This window comes from Spinacia oleracea, chromosome 6 (genome assembly GCF_020520425.1).
Source record: "Spinacia oleracea cultivar Varoflay chromosome 6, BTI_SOV_V1, whole genome shotgun sequence".
NCBI lineage: Eukaryota > Viridiplantae > Streptophyta > Magnoliopsida > Caryophyllales > Amaranthaceae > Spinacia > Spinacia oleracea.
Window position 1 is genome coordinate 104,958,892 of NC_079492.1, and position 22,899 is coordinate 104,981,790.

Below are 22,899 nucleotides of genomic sequence, written 5' to 3' on the forward strand. Positions count from 1 at the left end.
GCATGTTCAATTATTTCGCAATTCACCCCCTAGGAATTTAATTTTGAACTATAGTGTGTAACTAGTATTTAGTGATGACTTGGAAAGTTATATTTCCCTTGTATTTGCAATTCTCATATGTTTTAACTTCTTAGAAATTGAGTATTCTTGTTTGGTTGAGCATAAGAAGTTAGAATTCTCATGGGAAGTTTTACTTACCTATGAAAGACTAAGTAAGAAACTTCCCCCATTTTGGGGGAAGTAGAACCTCCTAGGAATTTTCACTTCCTATATACATATCAACCAAACAATCTCTTTGCTCTTCACTTCCTAGGAAATGAAATTTCTCATATTTTAGAATATTAACCAAACTAGCCCTTAGATAAAAATGAATCACTGACTAACACGTTGATCTGAAATGAGTAAGAAGAAAACCGACTAGAGATATTGTAAAAGAGTAGCGTATTGTTGAAGCAAATTGGGAGAAGAATCAGTTTTGTATTAACTGAATCTCATCAACTGAAAAGAGAGAGGGGAAGCATTTAAATACTACAAGCAATCCTAACAAACTGCTGACTAGGACTAACTAACTTGTAACAACTTGGCAAAGTAATTATAAATAAAATACTATATCTTCTATACTCCCCCTTCAAGCTGGATTCTAGAGAGAAGTCCAAGCTTGGCAGATAAAGCATGATGTTGAGATGAAGGCAAAGGCTTTGTAAGCAAATCTGCAAGTTGCTGTGAGCTTGAAACATGAGATGTTTGGATGAAACCAGCTTCCACTTGCTCACGAACATAGTGCATATCCCTCTTGAGGTGTTTAGTCTTATCATGAAACATTGGATTTTGAGCCAAATGTTCAGCTGAAGTGTTGTCACAGTATAGAGTAACAGGAAGAGAAATATTGACTTGAAGATCTTCAAGCAGGCCTTGTATCCAAACCAACTCACTAGCTGTAGCTGACATGCTTCTGTATTCAGCTTCAGTAGAGGATTTGCTGACAGTTCTTTGCTTTTTAGTCTTCCAGGATATTAAATTAGGACCAAGAAACACTGCATAGGCACTAAGGGATCTGCTGCTGAATTGGCAAGAGCTCCAATCAGCATCACTGTATGCTGACAATTGCATATCAGAACTTGATGAGTACCATATGCCATCATCTAAAGTGCCTTTTAGATATTTGAGAACATGTAGAGCAGTACGCAAATGTGGAGTTCTTGGTGAGTGAACAAACTGACTTAGATGTTGAACACAGTAAGACAGATCTGGTCTAGTAATACTGAGGTACAACAGCCTTCCTACTAATCTTCTGTACACTTCAGGTTCATCAATTAGATCACCAACATCAGTAGAAATTTTTAAGCCACGTGATAGAGGAGTAAGAACAGGATCACACTCCTCCATTCCAGCATCAACAAGAATATCCTTGATGTACTTTCTTTGTGAGAGGAATATTCCTTTGTCATTTCTGTGAACCTCAATACCAAGAAAATATGCCAACTGACCTAGATCTTTGATGGTGAAGGCATTATCCAAAGCAACTTTAACTTTGTCAATTTGAGATATTGAAGTACCAGTGAGGAGTATATCATCCACATAAACCAGCAATATCAAAAACTCCCCATCAAGATGTCTTGTAAACAAAGAATAGTCTTGAGTAGACTGCTGAAACTTCAGAGTTTTGAGAAATTTACTCAGCTCTTTGTTCCATTGCCTTGATGCTTGTTTCAACCCATAAAGTGATCTTTTGAGTCTGCAAACTTCTCCTGGTTTTGCCTTAGTGTAACCAGCAGGAGGAATCATGTAGACTTCCTCATCAAGAAAGCCATGTTGTGAGGGGGTCGAAAAAGCACGAGGCTAATGCGTGACCTCGTCCCTCGTGGGTGTGACGATTCTTTTTATTCAATCAAGTGTAATTGGATTTCCTGTGAGTTTACACCCAATTGACTAGTAATATAGGAGTCGCCATTCAGTTTTTAACGACAATGAGATAAACTGACAAAACCCGGTTATCGTGACATAAAGGGAGTGCAATTATGTTTGACCACGACGGCCGTAGGTTCCCTTTGTGATCCCTGGTGTAGGGATCTCTCAACATACACCCGCAAGGTAGAGATTGAGGGTTCGGGGGACTGTAACTACCGAGAGGAGTACTTCGCTCGTCGATAACTCCAGAGGCAGGATATCCTTACTAGCTCAGCATAAATAATTGAAGGGACATGCGTTAACTATTAAACTAATCTGAGTTGATTTTAGCAATATGCAACATATAATACTAGATCGATCATGATTATCTGGTTTAAATAGTATTAAGGGACCTAGCATGATAATCCAATTTCCCAAAAATATTATATTTGTTAGGCGTGATAGAACAATCAGATTTAGTTAGTTTAACAGTTCATAAAAAGGGCGAGGAAAGCAATTAAATCATCGAAAAGGGACACATTACGACGCACCCTTGAGAGGTGCGTCACGGTTCTCAGAAAACTAACCACTTTGACTTTGCTATTTCTCCTTTTTATTTAACGAATCTCAATTATGGGACAGGATACGTTCTGATCGATTGGTGGATCGATTGCGACAGAACGCGTGAACAATTTCGCAGCGTGAGGCTTAGGCTAAGGGTTGGAGTCAATACTCAGAATATGAATTGTGTGTTGTGTGTGTTCTTTTCACGTCGAATTTGGGGCTGTATTTATAGGGAAGAGTTCGTGGAAAGATAGAATTGCAGAGTTCTAATCCATAAAGAATTAGGAAAAAACACGTACCCAGGTACTTTCAGCGCCCAGGACTGGGCGCCGTAGATTTCGGCGCCCAGAGCCAGGCGTTGAAAATAGGGTCTGGGCTGTTTTCTTAGTCAGATTCGGATTCCTGAAATCCGTAGAGTTTGAGACTTAATCGAGTCTTTTAGTGCGTACCAATTTCATGACGGAATGCGTCTGGGCCCGTTACGAACTCTAGACTCGTTAGGATTTTAATTAATACGTAACTCTTATTTCCGAATCATATTAGGAATAGGATTCTTGCAGTTTTCTATCTCATTTAGGATTTATGTTGGAGTGCAACACCTAATTCTGACAGGTTTCTATCTTTTATGACTTGCCACTTTTAGAAGCTACCCTTTACGGCAGTTACTATTTTTAGCAAGTTTCCATAAATAGCAGGTTTTGGGTGAAATGAAAAGGGGAATTGAGATTCGTTTATTTTATAGGAGATGCGTTGTCAAGTGGAGATTTATGCTTTCATCATCGAACCTTTCCCTTTCGGGAACGGGGACAAAAGTAGGTGTCTACAGTTTGCCCCCACTTTGACTGAGTCTTGGAGTAAGACGATGGTCAAAGTATTAGACGGAGTGCGTCACACAAGCCATGGTGTATGTGACCTGTTTTGCGAGGGTCTCACGAGCCCCCGAGTGATAACATTTGACTTAAGGGTCATCACTTGAAATGTCGACATATCCCTCACGTGTCATTGGGATTAGTCAACTAATAGTATAGAAACTTCCTCACTTTGTCATTGGAAGGATCTAAAGGTGCATAGAAACTCCCTCACTTTGTCATTGGGAGTAGCTACAGATGTTTTCGAAATCAAAGCTATAAAGTGTAATTGGGCCTGGCCAAGCCCAATCACGAGGTAAAAATGTTTTTAAAGATTCTCATTTTCAGGGCTAGCTAAACGAGAAAACCCCCTTGTTTTTATGGGACGAAAAACGAAGGAAAATCCAGCACATCGCTCTTTTTTTGGAAAAAACGGAAAACCAATCCTTTTAATTTTTGGAAAAGGGAAAACCAGAAAAAGTTATCGCTGCAGCGACTAAGGACCTGCACGGTTAGTGATGCAGACCCCGTCGGCTAAAGATGGCGAGCCTGTCCGCTAAAGGTGGACACCCCGTCCGATAGAAGTGGACGAATCTGTTTTTGAATTTTGAAAATAAGGACCTACGCGGTTTGTGACGTAGACCCCGCCGGCTAAAGATGGCGAACCTGTCCGCTAAGGGTGGACACCCCGTCCGATAGAAGTGGACGAATCTATTTTGAAATTTGTTTTGTGTTTTTTTTTTGAAAATAAGGACCTACGTGGTTTGCGCCGTAGACCCCGCCGGCTGAAGATGGCGAGCCTGTTTCATTTTGTTTTTGAAGACTTCATTTTTGGAAAACTGAGGACCTGCGCGGCTAGTGACGCAGACCCCGCCCGCTAAGGTGGGCGAGCCCTGTCCTCTAAGGGTGGACGCCCCGCTCGCTGGAGGTGAGCGAACCTGAATTCGTCTTTTTGATTTGGGATTCCCGTGTCGCGGTCTTGCCAACTGAAGATGGGCAAGTTCCTATTTCTTTGGTTTTTTATGATTTCTTTTGAGAATTTCTTTTTATCCATTCTTGCAAGAGCGAATTCTTTCGAGGGATGCTCGAATTTAGTTGCAACCTGAACGTGGGCTGACAACGTGTTCAGACGGACCTTTGTCTTGCGACCGTCTGCTTTCGTGATTTTGAGCTAGTCTTTACGGCTCGACTTGGTCTTCGATCAGAGGACCGTGCACAAGTGTCAATGACGACCTTTCGATGAGGTCGAACCTGTTGTTTTTTTGAGATATCCAAACATGATATGGTGTATGGCGCAGTCCGGGAATGTGATTTTGATCGTGCGCTCCTTGTTGGAGTCTATTTTTCGCGAGCCCCCAAGCACTGGGGCTCGTCGGCTGTTTTTCGCATCTTGTAATCATGTTTGGGGTCATACTCATATGTGCGAGCGACCTTTTATAGTAGTGTGCTACTTCAGCGAAGCCGTGGAGTGCGACTTTAGTTTTCAGGCGACATCCGGCTTTAGCTTGGCCCGGGTTAATCCTTTAACACACAAACATTTCTTATTTGGAAAACCAACGACTTGACGACACATATTTTTGGTGTTTTGAAGAATGACCATGATATTTAACTTGTTTTTTTTTTGAAAAGTGTACATAAGTATTTTCTGAGACGAGTCTAAGTTTTGACCAAGTTTTAATGTTTATATTTGCTTATTTGGGAGCTAAAGGTGCTTTGGGCTTGATCCTACTTGCAATAGGGCCTCGTGTTTAGCAACACGGTCTTAAGTCCTTTCCTGTTGCGTGTTTTGTGAAATCTGGGCCTTGGGCTGCATATTCAGCGCCCAAGGCCAGGCGTTAAACATTTCGGCGCCCAGCCGTGGGCGCTGAAAGTCTTTTCTTGGTGATATTTGACTTTCGGATTTCCTAACATGTTTCTGAATGGGATCAGGATGTCACTGGGTGCGTCCAGCTATATATAGGAGCTAGATACGTCCCTATTTTTCACCACTCTCAAATTCTTTCCCTCTTTTTTTTGCTGTGTTTTAATTACTCATTGCTTTTGCCATGTCGATCCCTACTTTCTCACTCCAACGGACTGTTAGGCGTTGGCTACGGGCCCTTACTCATATAGAAAAAGCTTTGTTAAAAGAATACCACTTAGAGGCACTTTTAGGCTTACAACAAATTAATATTGATTATAACTTTCTGCATGCTGCCCTAAGCTTTTGGGACTCCGATCATCATGTTTTTGCCTTTCGGGGCAACGAAATATGTCCTTTGCCCGATGAATTTGCTGCGATCCTTGGTTATCCTACTAATGCTACTCCTGTTACTCCCGGCACTATTGAAGAGGGTAAAAAAACCATAAGGGCTTTCCTAGGACTAGATGATAACATGTTTGCTGAAATTGTTTTAGATGACAAGGTTGACTTGGCAAAACTTGTAAAACATCACTTTAGGCCTAGTAAGAATATGACCGAACAGAAATTGAATATCCGAGCCCTAGTATTTTGCTTGTTGAATCATTATTTTCTGTCGAATAACAATGGTGAGTTCGGTGCATAAGGTTGATCCCCTTGATTAGCCAGATGGAAAGTTGCTATTCTAGCATGTCGTTGGTTGTTGCCGAGACTTTGCTGAGTGCGGATGAGCTGAAGAAGGATGCCAAATCTGAACATTTTAAGGGAAGCCCCCTATTACTGCAGGTAATCAATTTTCTTCTTTGCGCACGCATACGCCACTTTTGCATATATTTCTTTTGCCTGGGGCTGAGTTTCAGCGCCCAGGGCTGGGCGCTGGAGTTTTCGGCGCCTGGTCCTGGGCGTTGAAACTGCGCCCCAGGGACCGTTTTTTTTTTCATTCTTTTGATTCGATTGTACCTGTTTTCGCATATTTGGCTTGCGGAACGGCTTAGACTTTTGGAAGCTCCTGCCGATCCTAAACATTATCGCCCCATAGCCTTGGGTAACCGAAAATACTTGCACCAAGGCCAGGACGAGGCCGAATGGACCTCCTTTTTTACTTATGGCATTTGTTCTATTAAGTGGGTGGTACCATGGTGGGGTTTGACTACTATGACAGGGGGTTCTGATGTATCGATTTATGTTTCTTTGTTGGGGCTATCTCGTCCCATTTATATTTTCCCTTACCGAGTCATGCGTCAATATGGTTTAAGGCAGACTATCCCCTTTTCTGATATGGTACCACCTAAGGTAGCGGCCTTTTCACAAACACGGGTCCTAGCGTGGGCTAAGTATTATGATGGCCTCCCGCGTTGGGCCGTAGGTACAAATGGCTTTGTGGGTCTTTCTGAAAATTACAAGTTGTGGATGAACTCCGATGATAAAGATGTGAGGACCGAGGCTCGAAATGGGGAGCCGGCTGAGCTTTTGATACCTCGTATTCGTGTTAAGTATGAGGGTCCTGATTCTGCCAAACCTCGTACCTATAGTATTAAGACTGTGAAAGCTCGTCCTGATCGAAAGCGAAAGGAAGTTCCTCCCCGTTCCAGTTTCAGGCCTAAAAATATGCCTAACATGAAGGGGCCTGCTGTTGTTAAAAGAAATGCAAGCTCTCGTGGAGATCGTCGCCGGAACAATGTATGGGTTAGGAAGGCTCAGCCGCCTGTAGAAACAGTGGCTAGTCTAGTTGATCATAATAATCCTTCTCCCACCATTGTCTGTGCCCTTGAGGCTGAGCGGGCTATAACTGAGAATGTTTCTGAAGCCTTGGCATCTTTGGAAGTTAGTGTCCAGGAGCCGGTTCTTATGGAGATTGATATTGGGGCAGCGCAGAAGACTGTGGGGGTGGATCCTGCGAACATTGCCCTCTACAAGACTTTATTTGATGATCCGGAAGAACTAGAGTAGTGTAGTTCTTGCTAGGGTGTAGGTGCCCTCTATTTATTTCAGTTGTGTTTGTTTTTATTCTTAGCACTTTGTTTTCCTTCTTATTATTTTTTAATAAAGGCGTATTTTTATTTTTCATTTTCATTTATTTTTTTTCTCCTCTTTTTTATGTTTTTATATGTCTAACACTTTTTGCACAAAGAATATTCGTTTTTTTTATTGGACCGAATCCTTGGTAAGGATTGCCTACGTATCTTGTCAGAATCAGGTCGCGTGTAGTTCTAGCTTTAGAATAAGTTCTAGTATGCCGGATTTCGGTAGATATGCCCTGAGGTGGAAACATATTACTTAATCGGTCAAATGAGTGAAGTATTATCATTATTTTCATCTGCCGTTTTTTTTTTTTGCCATAAGTCGCGTAAAATATGAAATTCGAAATTCGACTAATTTGTATGGCTATATTCTTGGTTGGTAAGCCTATTTGGATACGTGGATATGTATTGTACCCCCCAAGTGTTCGTTATTTTTCCGTTGTGTGCGGATAAAATGACGAGCTCTTCTGAAAAGAAAATTTTTGTCAGGCAGAGAGTTTCAACGCCCAGGCTAGGGCGTCAGAAACTTCGGCGCCCAGCCCTGGGCGCTGAAAATGATTTGGGCGGTCAATTTTTGACGCTTTGCTTCACATGTTCTTGCATTTATTTCTTTTTTTGTGCCTTGATATTTTGCTTGTATTTAAAGCCAATTTTGAGGCTATTTTGGAGGCTTTTTTGACTGTTAGCGTGAAATGCGTTTTTGTCCGGATTAATTTTTTCTATTCGTGACTCGAAACAGTTTTGAAAATGGGGTTAGGGTGCGGAAGTTATGAAGATCTTTGTGTAGGCTTTTGAGGTGGGTTGAAGTGCGTGTTGTTAGTGAAGGGTATGATGGAATCTATGTTTTATGAATCTGTTTTTTTGGTAACATTTGCATTGTTTTGGATTTTGAGTTCCTTTGATTCTTGGTTGCATGGATTGACTCTTATGATGACACTGGTTTGGCTTTTTAGGTTTTGGGGATATGAATGGGATAGTGTGGTTTATTTTGTGGGTTTCGGGAATCGGTTCCCATGGCACTATTTCAAAACCGAGTGGGCTTTGTTTGTTGGGCCTGGAGTGGGCCGCCTCTTTATTTTTGTATTTTGCAAGTACATTTAGTGTTTATTTAATGTTAGTATAAAATTTTTAGGAGAAATATTACGCCTTTATTGATTCGGAAAGTAAGGAAAACACACTGAAATAAAACTGACCCATATTCTAAGGGGCCTTAGGACCATCTAAAGTCTCTATTATTTTTTTTATCAATCTAAAGAAGTACTAGGCGCTTTTTACTAATGGTGCTCTATGTGGCTCAAGCCTGGGGTTTAGTCTCATAAAACTTCGGTCTTTCACCGGTACTCATCTTGAATTCTATTCCTTTTGCATTGACCCACTGATACGTCTTCACCCATCCATTCTCGACCTCTTCTAGTGTTGATGCAGGAGAGATTAACCGGGTTGGATCGAAACCTTCATCTTGTAAAGCTTGGGTAGTCATCACAGTCTCGTTCTCCATAGGCCTTGATTCGTTAAACAATGTCCATAGAGCCTGGTTGTCCAATATTTCAGCTGTTTTTGTCTTGGTGAGGTGGGGTGCCTCATCCAAGGTGTGGCAGTCATGGAAAATTTCAAATCCGGGTTTTAGCAAGCCATCCTGAACGAAGGGTTCAGGGAAATCATAGCATGGGTGTTCTTCTCCTTCCCGAACGAACATCCCGTTAAGGGTCTTTTGATACGGGGAAAGGAGGGTGGTTTGTTTGGCTTTGTTAAGGCGTAGCCTAGACAGGCGGTCAGCAATATCTTCCTCCGTTGGTTCATAGCCTAAGCCAAAGGGAGTAGATTTGTCGGGAAAAGGATGGAATGTGTATTCCTTCTTCCTTATGCCCAATGGGGTTCCTGGGAAATAACCTTGAGCTAACAGCATTCTAGGGATGACTCGGGATGCATGCGGGTCTAGGAATGCTGGATCATAATCTTCGATGAACTGGATTGTTTCTTCCATTTAAAACCCGTAAAGGTCATCTGCAGTTTCGGCCGTTCCAACCATAGTGCAACTGACGTCGAGAGGAGGGGCGCGGATTTCTAGTATTACCCCGTTATGGTTAAGTTTAACCATTTGGTGCAAGGTAGAAGCCACACCTCCTAAGTCATGGAGCCAAGGTCGCCCCAAGAGGAGGTTGAAAGTGGGCTTGATGTCGATTATTTGAAACTCCGTGGTGCGTGCCACAGGCTCGGTTTGTATGGTAAGGTTGATTTTTCCCAATACAGGCCTTCGGGAGTTATCATAAGCTCGTACCCCTTGCGTGGAGGTTTGGAAGTCATCGTTTCCTAGCCCCAAGCAATGGGCGGTTAGCAATGGGCAGACATTAACCGCCGAACCATTATCTACGAGCGCTAGGGGGATGTTTTGTCCTTTGCATCCAACCACTAGGTAAAGGGCTTTATTGTGAGCACCCCCTCTTTGGGTAAGTCTTTATCAGTGAAAACTATGGCCTTTTCTCCGGCATCTCTCGTGACATGGCTAACCAATGAGTCAGGTGTGATACCTGTAGGTACTGAGATGAGATCGAGTGAGCGAATAAGCTTTTCGCGATGTTCCTTTGAAGTACACATGAGATCCCAGATGGTAATCTCGGCCTTGGTTCTTTTTAGTTGTTTCAGGAGAGGATTTCAATGACTTCTGGGACGGTGGCGTGCCGTCCATTCTCAGGAGTTTGCCTAACCGGGATGTCGTCCATAGGAGGTGGGTGAATATCCGGTTGGTATATTCTCCCGGATCGGGTGAGGTTGTCGACCTCGGGCTCCTGAGGGGTGGTGTCAATGAGAGCATACCCGGGCCAAGTTTCAGTGAAGAGGTCCTGGCCCAACACTTGAGATAGGTAAACATCTTCAGCATCATCATTCCACACACCGCACACTTCTCTCTCGATTCGATCCATAGGGACCACAGCGAGTGGTGCACCTTGAGGTGTAATATACACCGTGGGGTCGAAATTCTCTGGTTGGTCGAGAGAGATGTGACAAGAGCCGAGTGGGCTCTTGTTGTTCTTGGGTTTGCCAACGTTAGGGAGAGGTATCACTTCATCCTCTATCATGTCCTGGATCGTATGTTTTAGATTCCAGCAGTTTTCAGTGTCATGCCCATTTCCTTGATGGAATTTGCAGTAAGTACCTTCGACCCAATATTTGCTTTTGACAGGAGGGTCACGGGTGGGGCCTATAGGTCTCAACTTTCCTTGATTGGTTAGTCTTTCAAAGGCTTGTACCAAAGTCGACCCGAGTGGGGCAAACTTTCGGTCTCGGACCCATCTTCCAAGGCTCCTTCGGGCGGGAGTCTCTTCTACAGCATGGACTTCTTGGGCTTGGGATGTGTTACCCCGATTATAGGTGTTGCTTTTATACGTGGGTTTGCTTTGTATGGTTTTGGCGAGGTCGTCCTCGATCTTTATTCCCGCATCATAAACTCTTTTGAAAGTGTCAAGTCCCAGGTACCTAAGGTGTTGTCTGTAAGCCGGGTCCAGGTTGTCAATGAATTTTTGGACCAATTCTGTTTCGGGAGGCCTATTGATTAGCTGGGCCGCCTGGTCCCTCCATCTAGCAAAGTAGGTCGTGAAACCCTCATTTTTCTTTTGGAAGAGAACTTCCAGCTCGCGCATGGTGACTTGGAAATCCATGTTCGACGAGTATTGCTTGATGAAGACATTGACGAAGTCTTCCCAAGTGGGGAAGAGCTTAGGGTCCTGGTGATAGTACCATTTGAGCGACACGGGTTCCAAGGACAAAGGAAAGGCAGGTAAATACATGGATTTGTCCACGCCTTTCAATTTCATGGCATTCACAAAGCTCAGTAGATGATCACGGGGGTTGTCCGTGGCCTTGAACTTTGGTAAGTCAGATGAACTGAACTTTTCTGGTAGTTTGCCAGGAAAAGGTTCAGGATCGAGGGAGAAGTATTTGCTCCCCATGGTTTGCTGTAGGACCAATTTTTCAATCCTCTTCTCGTTATCGAGGTCATTTTTGGCTTGCGCATCCGCTAAAGCTTCATTTTCCATTTTCAGTTGGCCCATGAGTCGGGTCATTTGAGCCATCTGCTCTTGCAAATCTTCGATGAACATGTTAGAAGGTGCGAATCGAGGTTGGGGAAGCGGAGATCCTTGAAATGAGGGATGACGGACGGAGCTTGGAGTCACTAAACCTGATGTTGGCGATGTATCTTCGAGACGCACTAACCGTTGATTCCCTGATCGGCACCAAGTGGCAGGACCAGTCCTAGGCATAAGATAAGCTAAAGTTTAGGTTCCCAAAGTTTCAAGCATTACTTAGTCTAGACTTCGACTCTCTAAATTGGTTTTTCACTCTTTCTTTTGTCGGTACACTTTTTTGGTTTTTTTTTATTTTGGTCATTCTTTGGATTTTCGAAACACTTGCCCGTGTGACATTCATAGTTATTAGCATGTTCGGTTTTGGTGCCGAGCATTGCCGTCGTAGGAGGCCTAACAACGACACAAAGAGTTATTAATTTTTTCACGAGTCGCTTTTGAAATCGAGTGCTTTTCTTACGCCCTCGTAGCAATTCTTTTTATGGACATTTTTTGCGCTACGTATTTTCCTTTCGCGCGGGCACCGAGGCTGATGCGCCTGACCAGAAGGCCAAGCAGCAACTTCAGCGCCCAGCGAGGGGCGCGAGAAATTCTGGCGCCCAGCCAGGGGCGTTGAAAATGCGTCCCTGGCTGGTTCTCGTTTTCTGTCTTCTGTTTATGCGACTTCGATTTGCGTGCTTGCCTAATAACGTCCTTTACGCGTAGCAGCGTTTGTGGGATTCGTTACAGGCCATCCCGAGCGTCGCTTATTTTTGTGGCGATCATTCGGGTTTGCGGAACACGTGTTTCGGTATAACTCTTTGGCAAATTAGTCTATGAATGTTTAGGCAATTTTTAAGGTCGTTGGTTTTCTAGGATAGTTTGTCACACACAATCACATATTTCGCTATACATAACTACATTACAAACATGGATTTGAAAATTAAATATGTCACGTAGTTTATGATAGGCTTCTATGGGTAGTTTATTTGCGCCTGGCTTGGTACCGCTTCTATCGTAGATCCAACACATGCCCCGATCGAGGTAGTGTCTTCAACAGACGAATTTCGCCCAAGAGGCCAACCCGCAAGTGCAAGCCAAGGGGGCATGCAGGCGAGAGGGACCTAATGAGCGAGCGATTGGGTTCGGGATAGGTGTACTACCTGCACAAGTACCGAGTGGGCAACATGCGCGGCGTATGCACCCCCCTATTGGTGGAAAAAGGTATCCTTAGTCCCAACTCCCGAGGGAGCCGAGATTCTTATGCGGTTCTGCCCGTTCACATTAATATGCTGATTTTCAGGTCGTCCCAACTTGATGGGGAAATAAACGCGGGGTAGGATCGTTTCACCCTTCGGCTATTTTGATTACCTACAAGCACGAGTATTTCCTTCACTATCCCCAGTGGAGTCGCCACTGTGAGGGGGTCGAAAAAGCACGAGGCTAATGCGTGACCTCGTCCCTCGTGGGTGTGACGATTCTTTTTATTCAATCAAGTGTAATTGGATTTCCTGTGAGTTTACACCCAATTGACTAGTAATATAGGAGTCGCCATTCAGTTTTTAACGACAATGAGATAAACTGACAAAACCCGGTTATCGTGACATAAAGGGAGTGCAATTATGTTTGACCATGACGGCCGTAGGTTCCCTTTGTAATCCCTGGTGTAGGGATCTCTCAACATACACCCGCAAGGTAGAGATTGAGGGTTCGGGGGACTGTAACTACCGAGAGGAGTACTTCGCTCGTCGATAACTCCAGAGGCAGGATATCCTTACTAGCTCAGCATAAATAATTGAAGGGACATGCGTTAACTATTAAACTAATCTGAGTTGATTTTAGCAATATGCAACATATAATACTAGATCGATCATGATTATCTGGTTTAAATAGTATTAAGGGACCTAGCATGATAATCCAATTTCCCAAAAATATTATATTTGTTAGGCGTGATAGAACAATCAGATTTAGTTAGTTTAACAGTTCATAAAAAGGGCGAGGAAAGCAATTAAATCATCGAAAAGGGACACATTACGACGCACCCTTGAGAGGTGCGTCACGGTTCTCAGAAAACTAACCACTTTGACTTTGCTATTTCTCCTTTTTATTTAACGAATCTCAATTATGGGACAGGATACGTTCTGATCGATTGGTGGATCGATTGCGACAGAACGCGTGAACAATTTCGCAGCGTGAGGCTTAGGCTAAGGGTTGGAGTCAATACTCAGAATATGAATTGTGTGTTGTGTGTGTTCTTTTCACGTCGAATTTGGGGCTGTATTTATAGGGAAGAGTTCGTGGAAAGATAGAATTGCAGAGTTCTAATCCATAAAGAATTAGGAAAAAACACGTACCCAGGTACTTTCAGCGCCCAGGCCTGGGCGCCGAAGATTTCGGCGCCCAGAGCCAGGCGTTGAAAATAGGGTCTGGGCTGTTTTCTTAGTCAGATTCGGATTCCTGAAATCCGTAGAGTTTGAGACTTAATCGAGTCTTTTAGTGCGTACCAATTTCATGACGGAATGCGTCTGGGCCCGTTACGAACTCTAGACTCGTTAGGATTTTAATTAATACGTAACTCTTATTTCCGAATCATATTAGGAATAGGATTCTTGCAGTTTTCTATCTCATTTAGGATTTATGTTGGAGTGCAACACCTAATTCTGACAGGTTTCTATCTTTTATGACTTGCCACTTTTAGAAGCTACCCTTTACGGCAGTTACTATTTTTAGCAGGTTTCCATAAATAGCAGGTTTCGGGTGAAATGAAAAGGGGAATTGAGATTCGTTTATTTTATAGGAGATGCGTTGTCAAGTGGAGATTTATGCTTTCATCATCGAACCTTTCCCTTTCGGGAACGGGGACAAAAGTAGGTGTCTACACATGCAAAATTTCATTATTGACATCAAGTTGATATAGTGTCCAGCCTCTCATGGCTGCAAGTGCAATTACAATTCTTACAGTTGCAAGTTTAGCAACAGGGGAGAATGTTTGAGTAAAATCTTTCCCTTCTATCTGCTGATAACCAATAGCTACATGTCTAGCCTTGTGTTTATCTATGGTGTAATCAGGGTTTAGTTTAGTTCTGTAAATCCATTTAGAACCAATAGCCTTTTTGTCCTTAGGTAAGACAGTAAGCTCCCAAGTATTGTTGCTCTCAAGTGCTTGTATCTCCTTATCCATGGCAAGCACCCAATTTTCATCATTCTTTGCTTGATTGTAGTGTTTAGGATCAGAAGAGGAAACAGAGACAGAAAAGGCAAGTGATTCCCAAGTATCATAATCAGAAAGAGCTAAACCAAGTAACCAATGATCATCATGTTCAAAAGAAGAAACAGAACCAGGGTCCAAGACAGGATTATGTACATTGAAGGATAGAGATTGACTATCATTGTCATTTCCAGGTGGAAGGATTTTTTCTCTGTGAGGAATGTAACTGCCCACAAAATCTTTTAAAGTTGAGGGAGGTTTAAGTGGTCTAGAAGATTGTCTTAAAACATGTATAGAGTTAGGAATTGTGTTTGTGATTGGAACAACAACTTGTTCCAAAACAGGTGAAAGAGTGGATTCAGAAATGGAATGAGAAGATTCAGAAGAAGAAGAGTGAGTAGGTGTGTTTTGAGATATCAGAGGAGACAAGAAATCAGTATTAGTGTTTGGAGAAGAAAGAGGAGAAGAAAGAGGAGTAGAATTTGTGTTAAATTCAGGTAAGTTGTCTTCTTGAGATGTATCAGAATTAAACTGGACAAGTTTAGGTGGGTGGGAAATGTCAGACAGAGAAGACACTTTGTATGGGAAGACTGTCTCAAAGAAAATCACATTTCTGGAGACAAATGTAGAGTGAGATTCCAGATCATAGAGCTTGAAAGCCTTATAACCACTGGGATATCCAATGAACAAACACTTTCTTGTTCTAGAGTCAAACTTATCCCTGTGTATGCTATTTGTGTGAGCAAAACAAAGAGATCCAAACACTCTCAGTTTATCATAATCTGGAGGAGTTTTAAACATGACCTCAAATGGAGACTTCCAATCCAAAGCCTTACAAGGAATTTTATTTATTAAGAAAGTTGCTGTCAAAATGCATTCTCCCCAGAATTTCTTGGGAAGATTTGCATGAAATCTCAAAGCCCTAGCAATTTCCAGAAGACTTCTATGCTTTCTCTCAACCCTTCCATTCTGCTGAGGTGTGTATGGTACACTTTTCTCATGCAATATACCCTTAGCAGCAAACAAAGATATGCAAGATTCTTTCACTATTTCAGTCCCATTGTCAGACCTAACCTTCTTAACTCGGGTATTAAACTGAGTTTCTACCATAGAAAGAAACTCAATTATGACTTTCTGAACCTGCATTTTATTATGCAGTAAGTATGTCCAGGTAGTTCTGCTGTGGTCATCCACAATAGTAAGAAAATATGATGCCCCATCCAGACTTTTGACCCTATAAGGTCCCCAAAGATCTAGGTGTATCAAATCAAAGCATGCAATAGATCTACTTTCACTTATACCAAAAGGAAATTTATGCTGCTTGGAACTATAGCAAACACCACAATTGTATTCAGTGATTCCCTTGCAAAAATCAGCATTGATACATTTCATTTTGGACAGAGAAGTATGTCCTAACCTAGCATGCAATAGATCTAGGTTCATTCTATGATCTTTCATATTTACAGCAATGCTAGTACTAGTCTTATTTGGCAGTTGTATCTGACTTACATCAGCTAAGTTTCCCACAGTATGACAACTTGTATGCTGAGAAGCTTCATCTTGCTGTGTCACAATATTGCATTGCTTATTTCTTGAACTGGCAACAAAGTAATAGAGTCCATTGGTTCTTTTCCCAGTGCCAATCAACATAGACTTAGATGGGTCCTGGAAAGTGTATCCAGCAGTGGTGAATTCAACTTGAAAACCATTATGGTCTATCAGTCTTCCAACAGATAACAAGTTGTGTTTAAAACCTTTAACCAGCAACACATTATGCAAAATCAGATCATCACTTAACATAACATCACCCATGATTTCTATAGTTAACTGAGATCCATCTGGTAGTCCTACCTTAATAGGATTATTTAGAGTTTTTATGTTTGTCAACATGTTTTCATTGTAAGTCATATGATCACAAGCACCAGAATCCACAATCCACAGGCATTCATCAAGTAGCTTACTCACAGAACAGTTAAGGGAATGGGAAATTGTACCTGCATAATTTGCATAGGAACAGTTGTTTCCATTGCCAGTATTGTTCTGTAGGTGCTTGCCTTTCATAGCTTTCATCACTTCTTGACAGATTGCATTTAGCATCTCATTGCTCACAGTTCCAGTGTCCGTATCAGCATCATCCAGAGGACTATCTTCAAAGCCAACATTAGTGTGAGCATTAGCAGCAATTCTGCTTCCCTGTGGATTGCTTCCTTTTGAAGCTTTGATTGTGTTATACCAGTCAGGATAACCAATGATCTTGAAACATTGGTCAACTGTATGACCCTTCCCTTTGCAATGAGTGCATTGTTTGTGGAGCTTTTCCTTTTTGAGATCTCTCCAATCTTTCTTTCCTTGAGTAAATCCAGCACCTCTGTAAGCCTGTGCAGCCATAGCACTGCTACTCATGGCATTGCATTCTACTGCAGCATTACTTACTTCCTTCTGTTTCTCAATCTGCTGAGTAATAGAGAATACTCGATTTATATTTGGCAAAGGATCCATTGATAAAACTGAAGGAAATAATGCCCTTGGTCCAAGTATGCATTCAATGTTAAGTCTAATAAATGCGGTTCAGTATTAATTAACAAGTTAATAATTCAGTGAGATCAAGTGAACTGAATGCCTAGCTAGAGGCCGCTTCAGTTCAAGTGGAATTAATGATATTAATCCACAGCTTACTCTTGACTGAACCCGTAGGGTCACACAAATAGTACGTAAACGGATCAAGTATTTAATGGCATTAAATACTCCATCTATGGATATTCGGAATCGACGGATCTTGGTTTCAGTGGGAGCTGAGATCGTCACAGGCAAGAAATGAATACTCCGGAAACGATGATATTGCCGGAAACGGAAATATGGATCGTATCGGAAATATTAATATTATCCAAGTCGTAGATGTTGCCGGAAACGGAAATATGGTACGTATCGGAAAATATTATCGGAAATGGAAATATTGCCGGAATCGGAAATATTGCCGGAAACGGAAATATTGTCTGAATCGGAAATATTATCGGAATCGGAAAATAATTCCGGAAACGGAAATATTAAATATTTGTTCGAAACGGAGATTAATTCCGGAATCGGAAATGTTAAATATTGTTCGTATCGGAAATAAATTCCGGAATCGGAAAATTAATCGGAAGCGCGTCGTACGAATTAGCATCGGACGAGCTTGCTAGACGAAGGCCCAGCACGAAGCCAGGCCCACGTCCAGCAAGGGAAACGCGCGCCACAACACGCCAGCCCAAGGCTGCGCCAGGCCCACCGCAAGGCAGGCCCAGCGCGCGCCCAAGGCTGCGGCAGTCGTGGGCTGCGATGCTCGGGCTGTGCGCGCGCGCGCATGGCGCCCCTCGTGGGCTGCTGTGCGTGCGTGGGTGTTTGTGTTCACATACGAAACCTAAAACGTACAGGATTCGTTTAATGATTAAATTCCTAATTCTATTTGATAAATTAATTAAATAAGAGTTTTATTGTGATTCTAATTTAATTAATTCGTATCCTAATTCGATTCCAATTCTCTTTCCATACCCCTATAAATATGTGGCCTGGGTTCACAATTTATAACAAGTTTTCAAGTATTCAAAAGTGAGTTTTTTGAGAGAAAAATTCAGTCACATTCCTTGCTCAAAAGTGCCGAAATTTTTTAGTACCTTAAGGGAGATTCTAGTTGGTCAATCTTAAGGCGGATCCGGACGTGCTGTGGACTATCTACGGAGGGACGATACTTGGAGTCCTAAAGACTTGTTCTTGTTCGGTTCGGGCGCAGCTAGGGAAGGCACGCAACAAAGAGTATGCATCTAAACTATGCTAAATGATTATGTGTAAATAATATGTTTTCCTGGCTAAATGGTTTTTCCGCATGATTTATGAATTGTCATATGTATCATAACCTAACAAAAACATTGGTCACAGTGTTTTCAAAGCCACCATTCAAACCAAGCAAAAATTTCATCATCTTGTCTTCTTCTTCAAATTCTGCAACCTTCTTCATGAAGTTACAGCTGCATTGCAATATAGCACCACAAGAGCAGGTAGGAAATGCTCTCAAATTCTGCATTTCATCCCAAAGTTTCTTCAGCTTTCCATAGTAAGTTACAATGGTCATGTTCTGCTGATTTAGGTTCTCAATTTCCTTTTTCAACTGATAGATTAGAGGTCCATTGGATTGACCAAATCCAAATCGAGTGATTTTTGTGTCAATTCCGCATGTAAAAGGCATTCTAAAATTTTGACAAAAACAGTATTTTTCTGCCGAACCCAGAATTCTCAAATTCGAAGCCTAACTATGACTTTTCGAAGGTTTTAGTTTTTCGAATGCAAAATTTCGTAAATTTAAGATGTTAAATTAAATATTTGCGATTCTTGTTGATAAATCTTAAATTTTTGATTGACCTACTGTATATGTTTAACAAGTTTGAATGCCTAGCCTTGTTAATTATGCAATCTAATTTGTAATTATGATTAATTTGTTGAAAATTAGAATAATTTAGAATTAATTTGATTTTCATAATTAATTATAATTTAATTAGATACCTATGATTAAAAACCACCATAAAATGTAAATTTATGATAAATTTTAAATTTTTATGACCTAGGCTTGAATCCATGATAATCGGAAATCAATTGAATAATAAATTTTCGATTTTTCGCCCTAAAATTATGAAATTAATATTATTTATTAATTTGTCATTAATTTTAAATATAAATTTTTTAAATTTTATGCGATTCGTTCATATAACTTGCACGCACAAAGCAATGGACGCTACGTGTTACCCTTAAGGGGTGTTGTATAGTGCGGGCATGCGACGACGAGCAAGGGAGCTCGTCGCCCGTGCGGCACGAATGCAATGAGCAAGGGCATCGTGCACGAGCACAAGGCAGCAGCCCTGCCTTGTGTCGTGGGCTACGAGCACTGGACGAATGGGCATGGGCGAAGGCAAGGCACGGCAGTCGCGTGTGGGCAGCAAGCGAGCTGCGCCACAACGCGCACTGCCTCGCGCAAGCTCGCGTGCCACGAGTGCTGCGCCCAGCGAGCGATGGCTCGCGCACAGCGAGCGATGGCTCGCGCACAGCGAGCGCTGGCGAGCGCGCGCAGCGAGCGCTGGCAAGCGCGCACAGCGAGCGATGGCTCGCGTGCATCGAGCGCTGGAGCGCGCGCAGCGAGCGCTGGCGAGCGCGCACAGCGAGCGATGGCTCGCGTGCATCGAGCGCTGGCGCGCGCGCAGCGAGCACCAACTCGTGCGATGGCTTGCGAAGGGTAGAAGCAGCAGCTATGCGACGAGCGCATGGGCTGCGCGCACATGGCCAGCGATGGATGTGTGCGTGTGGCCCATGGGCGTGAGATGCGTAGGGTGTTTGCGTTGCGATTAGATCGTTTTGAATGTTTAATTTGAAATTTTCAGTTTACGTAATTTTAATTAATTTTAAAATTAATAATTTAAATTATTTTCTTGGATTTTAATTTTGAATATTGTAATTATAATAAATTTTTATTTATTCTAATTATTTTACTAAAATTAAAATCATGAATTAATTTAAATACGACTGAAATTAAATTAAACTTTTTGGATTCAATTATAAATTTATATGAGCTTTAAATTTTAATTAAATTTGTATGTTTCCGGTTAAACTAGAAATACATTTTTATGTTTAAAATTAGTAAAGCATATGAATTTATTGGTTTGAGTGGGAGCCCTTTTTAGTCATAAAACTCTTGATTAGGTCTACAAATCCTTAAGGTTAAAACAACTTGATTAGAATTAATAAGGACTGAATAATTGGTAGATTATTGGTGCCCTTGATTAATTGCTGCAAATGTTTACGTGATGCATAATGTGTTTTACTAACCAGCTATGTGGGCCATTCATGATAATGAATGGGTGAATGGTATATATTGTATATGTACTGTTTTGCAGGTTACACTACTACAAAAAAGGGTATAGAGTACTGTTGAAATATAGTTTATAGGACGCCTTAGAGGCGTTCTCCAACTCAGCGCACTATAAAGTTTATAAAACGGGTAAAATAAACGTTTTATATACCTAGTTATAAAGTACAGTGATAAGAGATAAGCGTACTCTATTTCCTTCCTAAAATCAGAAAATGAAGAAGGAATATAGAACGGTTAACGTACATAACCGTCTCCTATACTCTATAATAAAGCGCGCCTTCCGTACATAACCGTCCTCTATTCTTCCTATTAAATATTGAGATACAGAACATCTTCCGTACATAGGCGTACTATATTTTACCCCTTTTTTTTAATATTATTTAAAAACAGCACGTGCAATTTTTTTTTTAATATTTTTTTTAAATAGGATATTACGATTTTGTAAACCAAATCTAAAACGATAAAATATAAATGATATCGACGCGATCTTTCCAAAAATCCTTTCATTCAATAACAAAATAATATTATTCATTCATTCAATAACAAAATAAATGATCTACACAAGGTACGGAAAAAAAAAATCTACCCAAGGTACGGCAAAAATAGAAATCCAATATCACTGTAAAAATAAAAAAAATAAAAAACTCAACAGCAACAGCGATCAAATTCTCCAGCAACAGCAGCCCCTGCAGCAGGTACAACAGAGTCTGCAGCAGGTACAACCGAGTATCAGCAGCGTCACAGCAGCGTAACAGGACCGTAACAGCAGCAACAACATCGTCTGCAGCAACATCGTCTGCAGCAGGAACAGACTCTGCAACAACCATCTCAGCTAGCTTAAGTCACACTAGATCATGAGTATACAAGGTACGACAACAAAAATCAAAATTCTTTCCAATGTCAATAAAAAAAATAGATAGGTAACCATCTCCTTGAGCTAGCCCAACTCACACTAGATCATCATTATCATCATCTTCGTAATTTGGTTGGTGATATTCGGTAACGTATTAGATCCATCTCTCCCTTAGCTCGTCAATCGTATTTTTAGAGTACGTGGGTGCTTTGTTAAAAAACTACAAGACAAGTTAAAATGTAGGAGTCATAAATGTAACAGTAAATAATGGGAATATACACCAAATAAAAATGTTAATTAGTCAGGAATGAAGAAGAAGAGTTACTACTAATAAATCCAGCGACAAGGGCCTTTGAGGTATTGTCGAGCTCGCCTTATGCTGCGAATCTTCTTAGTTGGGGACTTGGGTATGATGAGGAAGAAGAAAATTTGATGATGGAAGAGGGTTCAGGGACGAGTTTCTGGGAGTAGAATGTGGTATCTGATATTCTGATGGTTTGAAGACATTGAAGAGAAGTATCATTTACAGCATGCCTTGCCACGTTACTTTGCTATATAACTTGTCATGGAATTTTATTGTAAATTGGCTTTGTATGATGCTTTTTATTGTAACCTAGGAAGTTCGGATAGGTTTCGGCCAACAGTTCCCAAAATGGACAGACACAAATAGCATCATGTATTATTTCAACATAAACACAAGTGCAAAGATTGAATATGTATAACAACCAGTTTTAGCCAGACCTGATCACCAAGGTGATAGACATAACCGTTTGGGAGTGCATCTATATCGGAAAAACCAAGTGAATTGACCAAATAAAAAAATCTTTCATGACCTTGAAAATCAATCTAGGAAAAAATTCAAAACAAACAGAACTTTCTATACCCTGTAGAAGACCTGAACTCAAACCAAAAAGTACAACAATGGGGGGTTTACTAGGGTTAAGAAAAAAAAGACATAAGATTAAAGCTCACATGAGCAAAATGGTGTCATCTACATCATAATTGAGCTTAGTCAAATCAAAACAAGTCAAACGAAAATAGAAGAAAAAATCACAAGGCGTAAAAAAGAAAATAAATAGAGCTCAACTTACTTAACTTCATCAAATCAGGTCCAGAAATTTAATAATCCCAAGAGCAATCAAACACTCTATCTCCAAACTGCGTCAAACTAGATTCAGAAACAATCCCAAGATCATGAAAATACATAAGAGTAGATGGGCAATAGAAAGGTTAACCAGATCATCAACAAGAAAAGACATAAGGCTCAAGGAAATACAAAAAACTCTCAGAAATAACCAGCCATACAACCAAATAACGCGACCAAAACTGGAACTGAATCATCCATTTCACACTCTATCGATTGCTTAAATATGCAAAGGCTTTTCTGAGAAAGCGAAAGCAAGAAAATAGCCACACGACGCAATAAACAGTAAAATCCTATCAAACTCTCCGAGTTTACCTCCTCCATACATACTTGTGCTTGATAACACTTGAATATGTTCTACCTTAATTGTTGGATGTTTCACCTAGCAGTAAGCAAACATGTCCCTTAACCTGCACAAGGTTTGCATTTACAAAATAACCCTCAGATTCATAATCACCCGCATTTGTTAATACCATGCCTGATTCCTTGGCACAATGTATTAATTAGGAAGTATAAATCACAC

At 41.3% G+C, this 22,899-nt stretch overlaps 1 protein-coding gene and 1 long non-coding RNA gene across 2 annotated transcripts; both read right to left on the minus strand.

Moving 5' to 3' along the window:
* Positions 1-615: 615 nt before the first annotated feature.
* LOC110778152 (uncharacterized mitochondrial protein AtMg00810-like) lies at positions 616-1,785 on the minus strand. Its single transcript, XM_021982713.2, has one exon. The coding sequence runs from the start codon at positions 1,783-1,785 to the stop codon at positions 616-618; it is 1,170 nt and encodes a 389-aa protein (XP_021838405.2).
* Positions 1,786-20,867: 19,082 nt separating this feature from the next.
* Positions 20,868-22,608, minus strand: LOC130463765 (uncharacterized). The gene is made up of 3 exons (XR_008923905.1): positions 22,324-22,608; positions 21,331-21,452; positions 20,868-21,193 (listed from the first exon to the last, which is right to left on the minus strand). It is a non-coding gene; the product is annotated as an uncharacterized lncRNA (long non-coding RNA).
* Between the last annotated feature and the right edge of the window lie 291 nt (positions 22,609-22,899).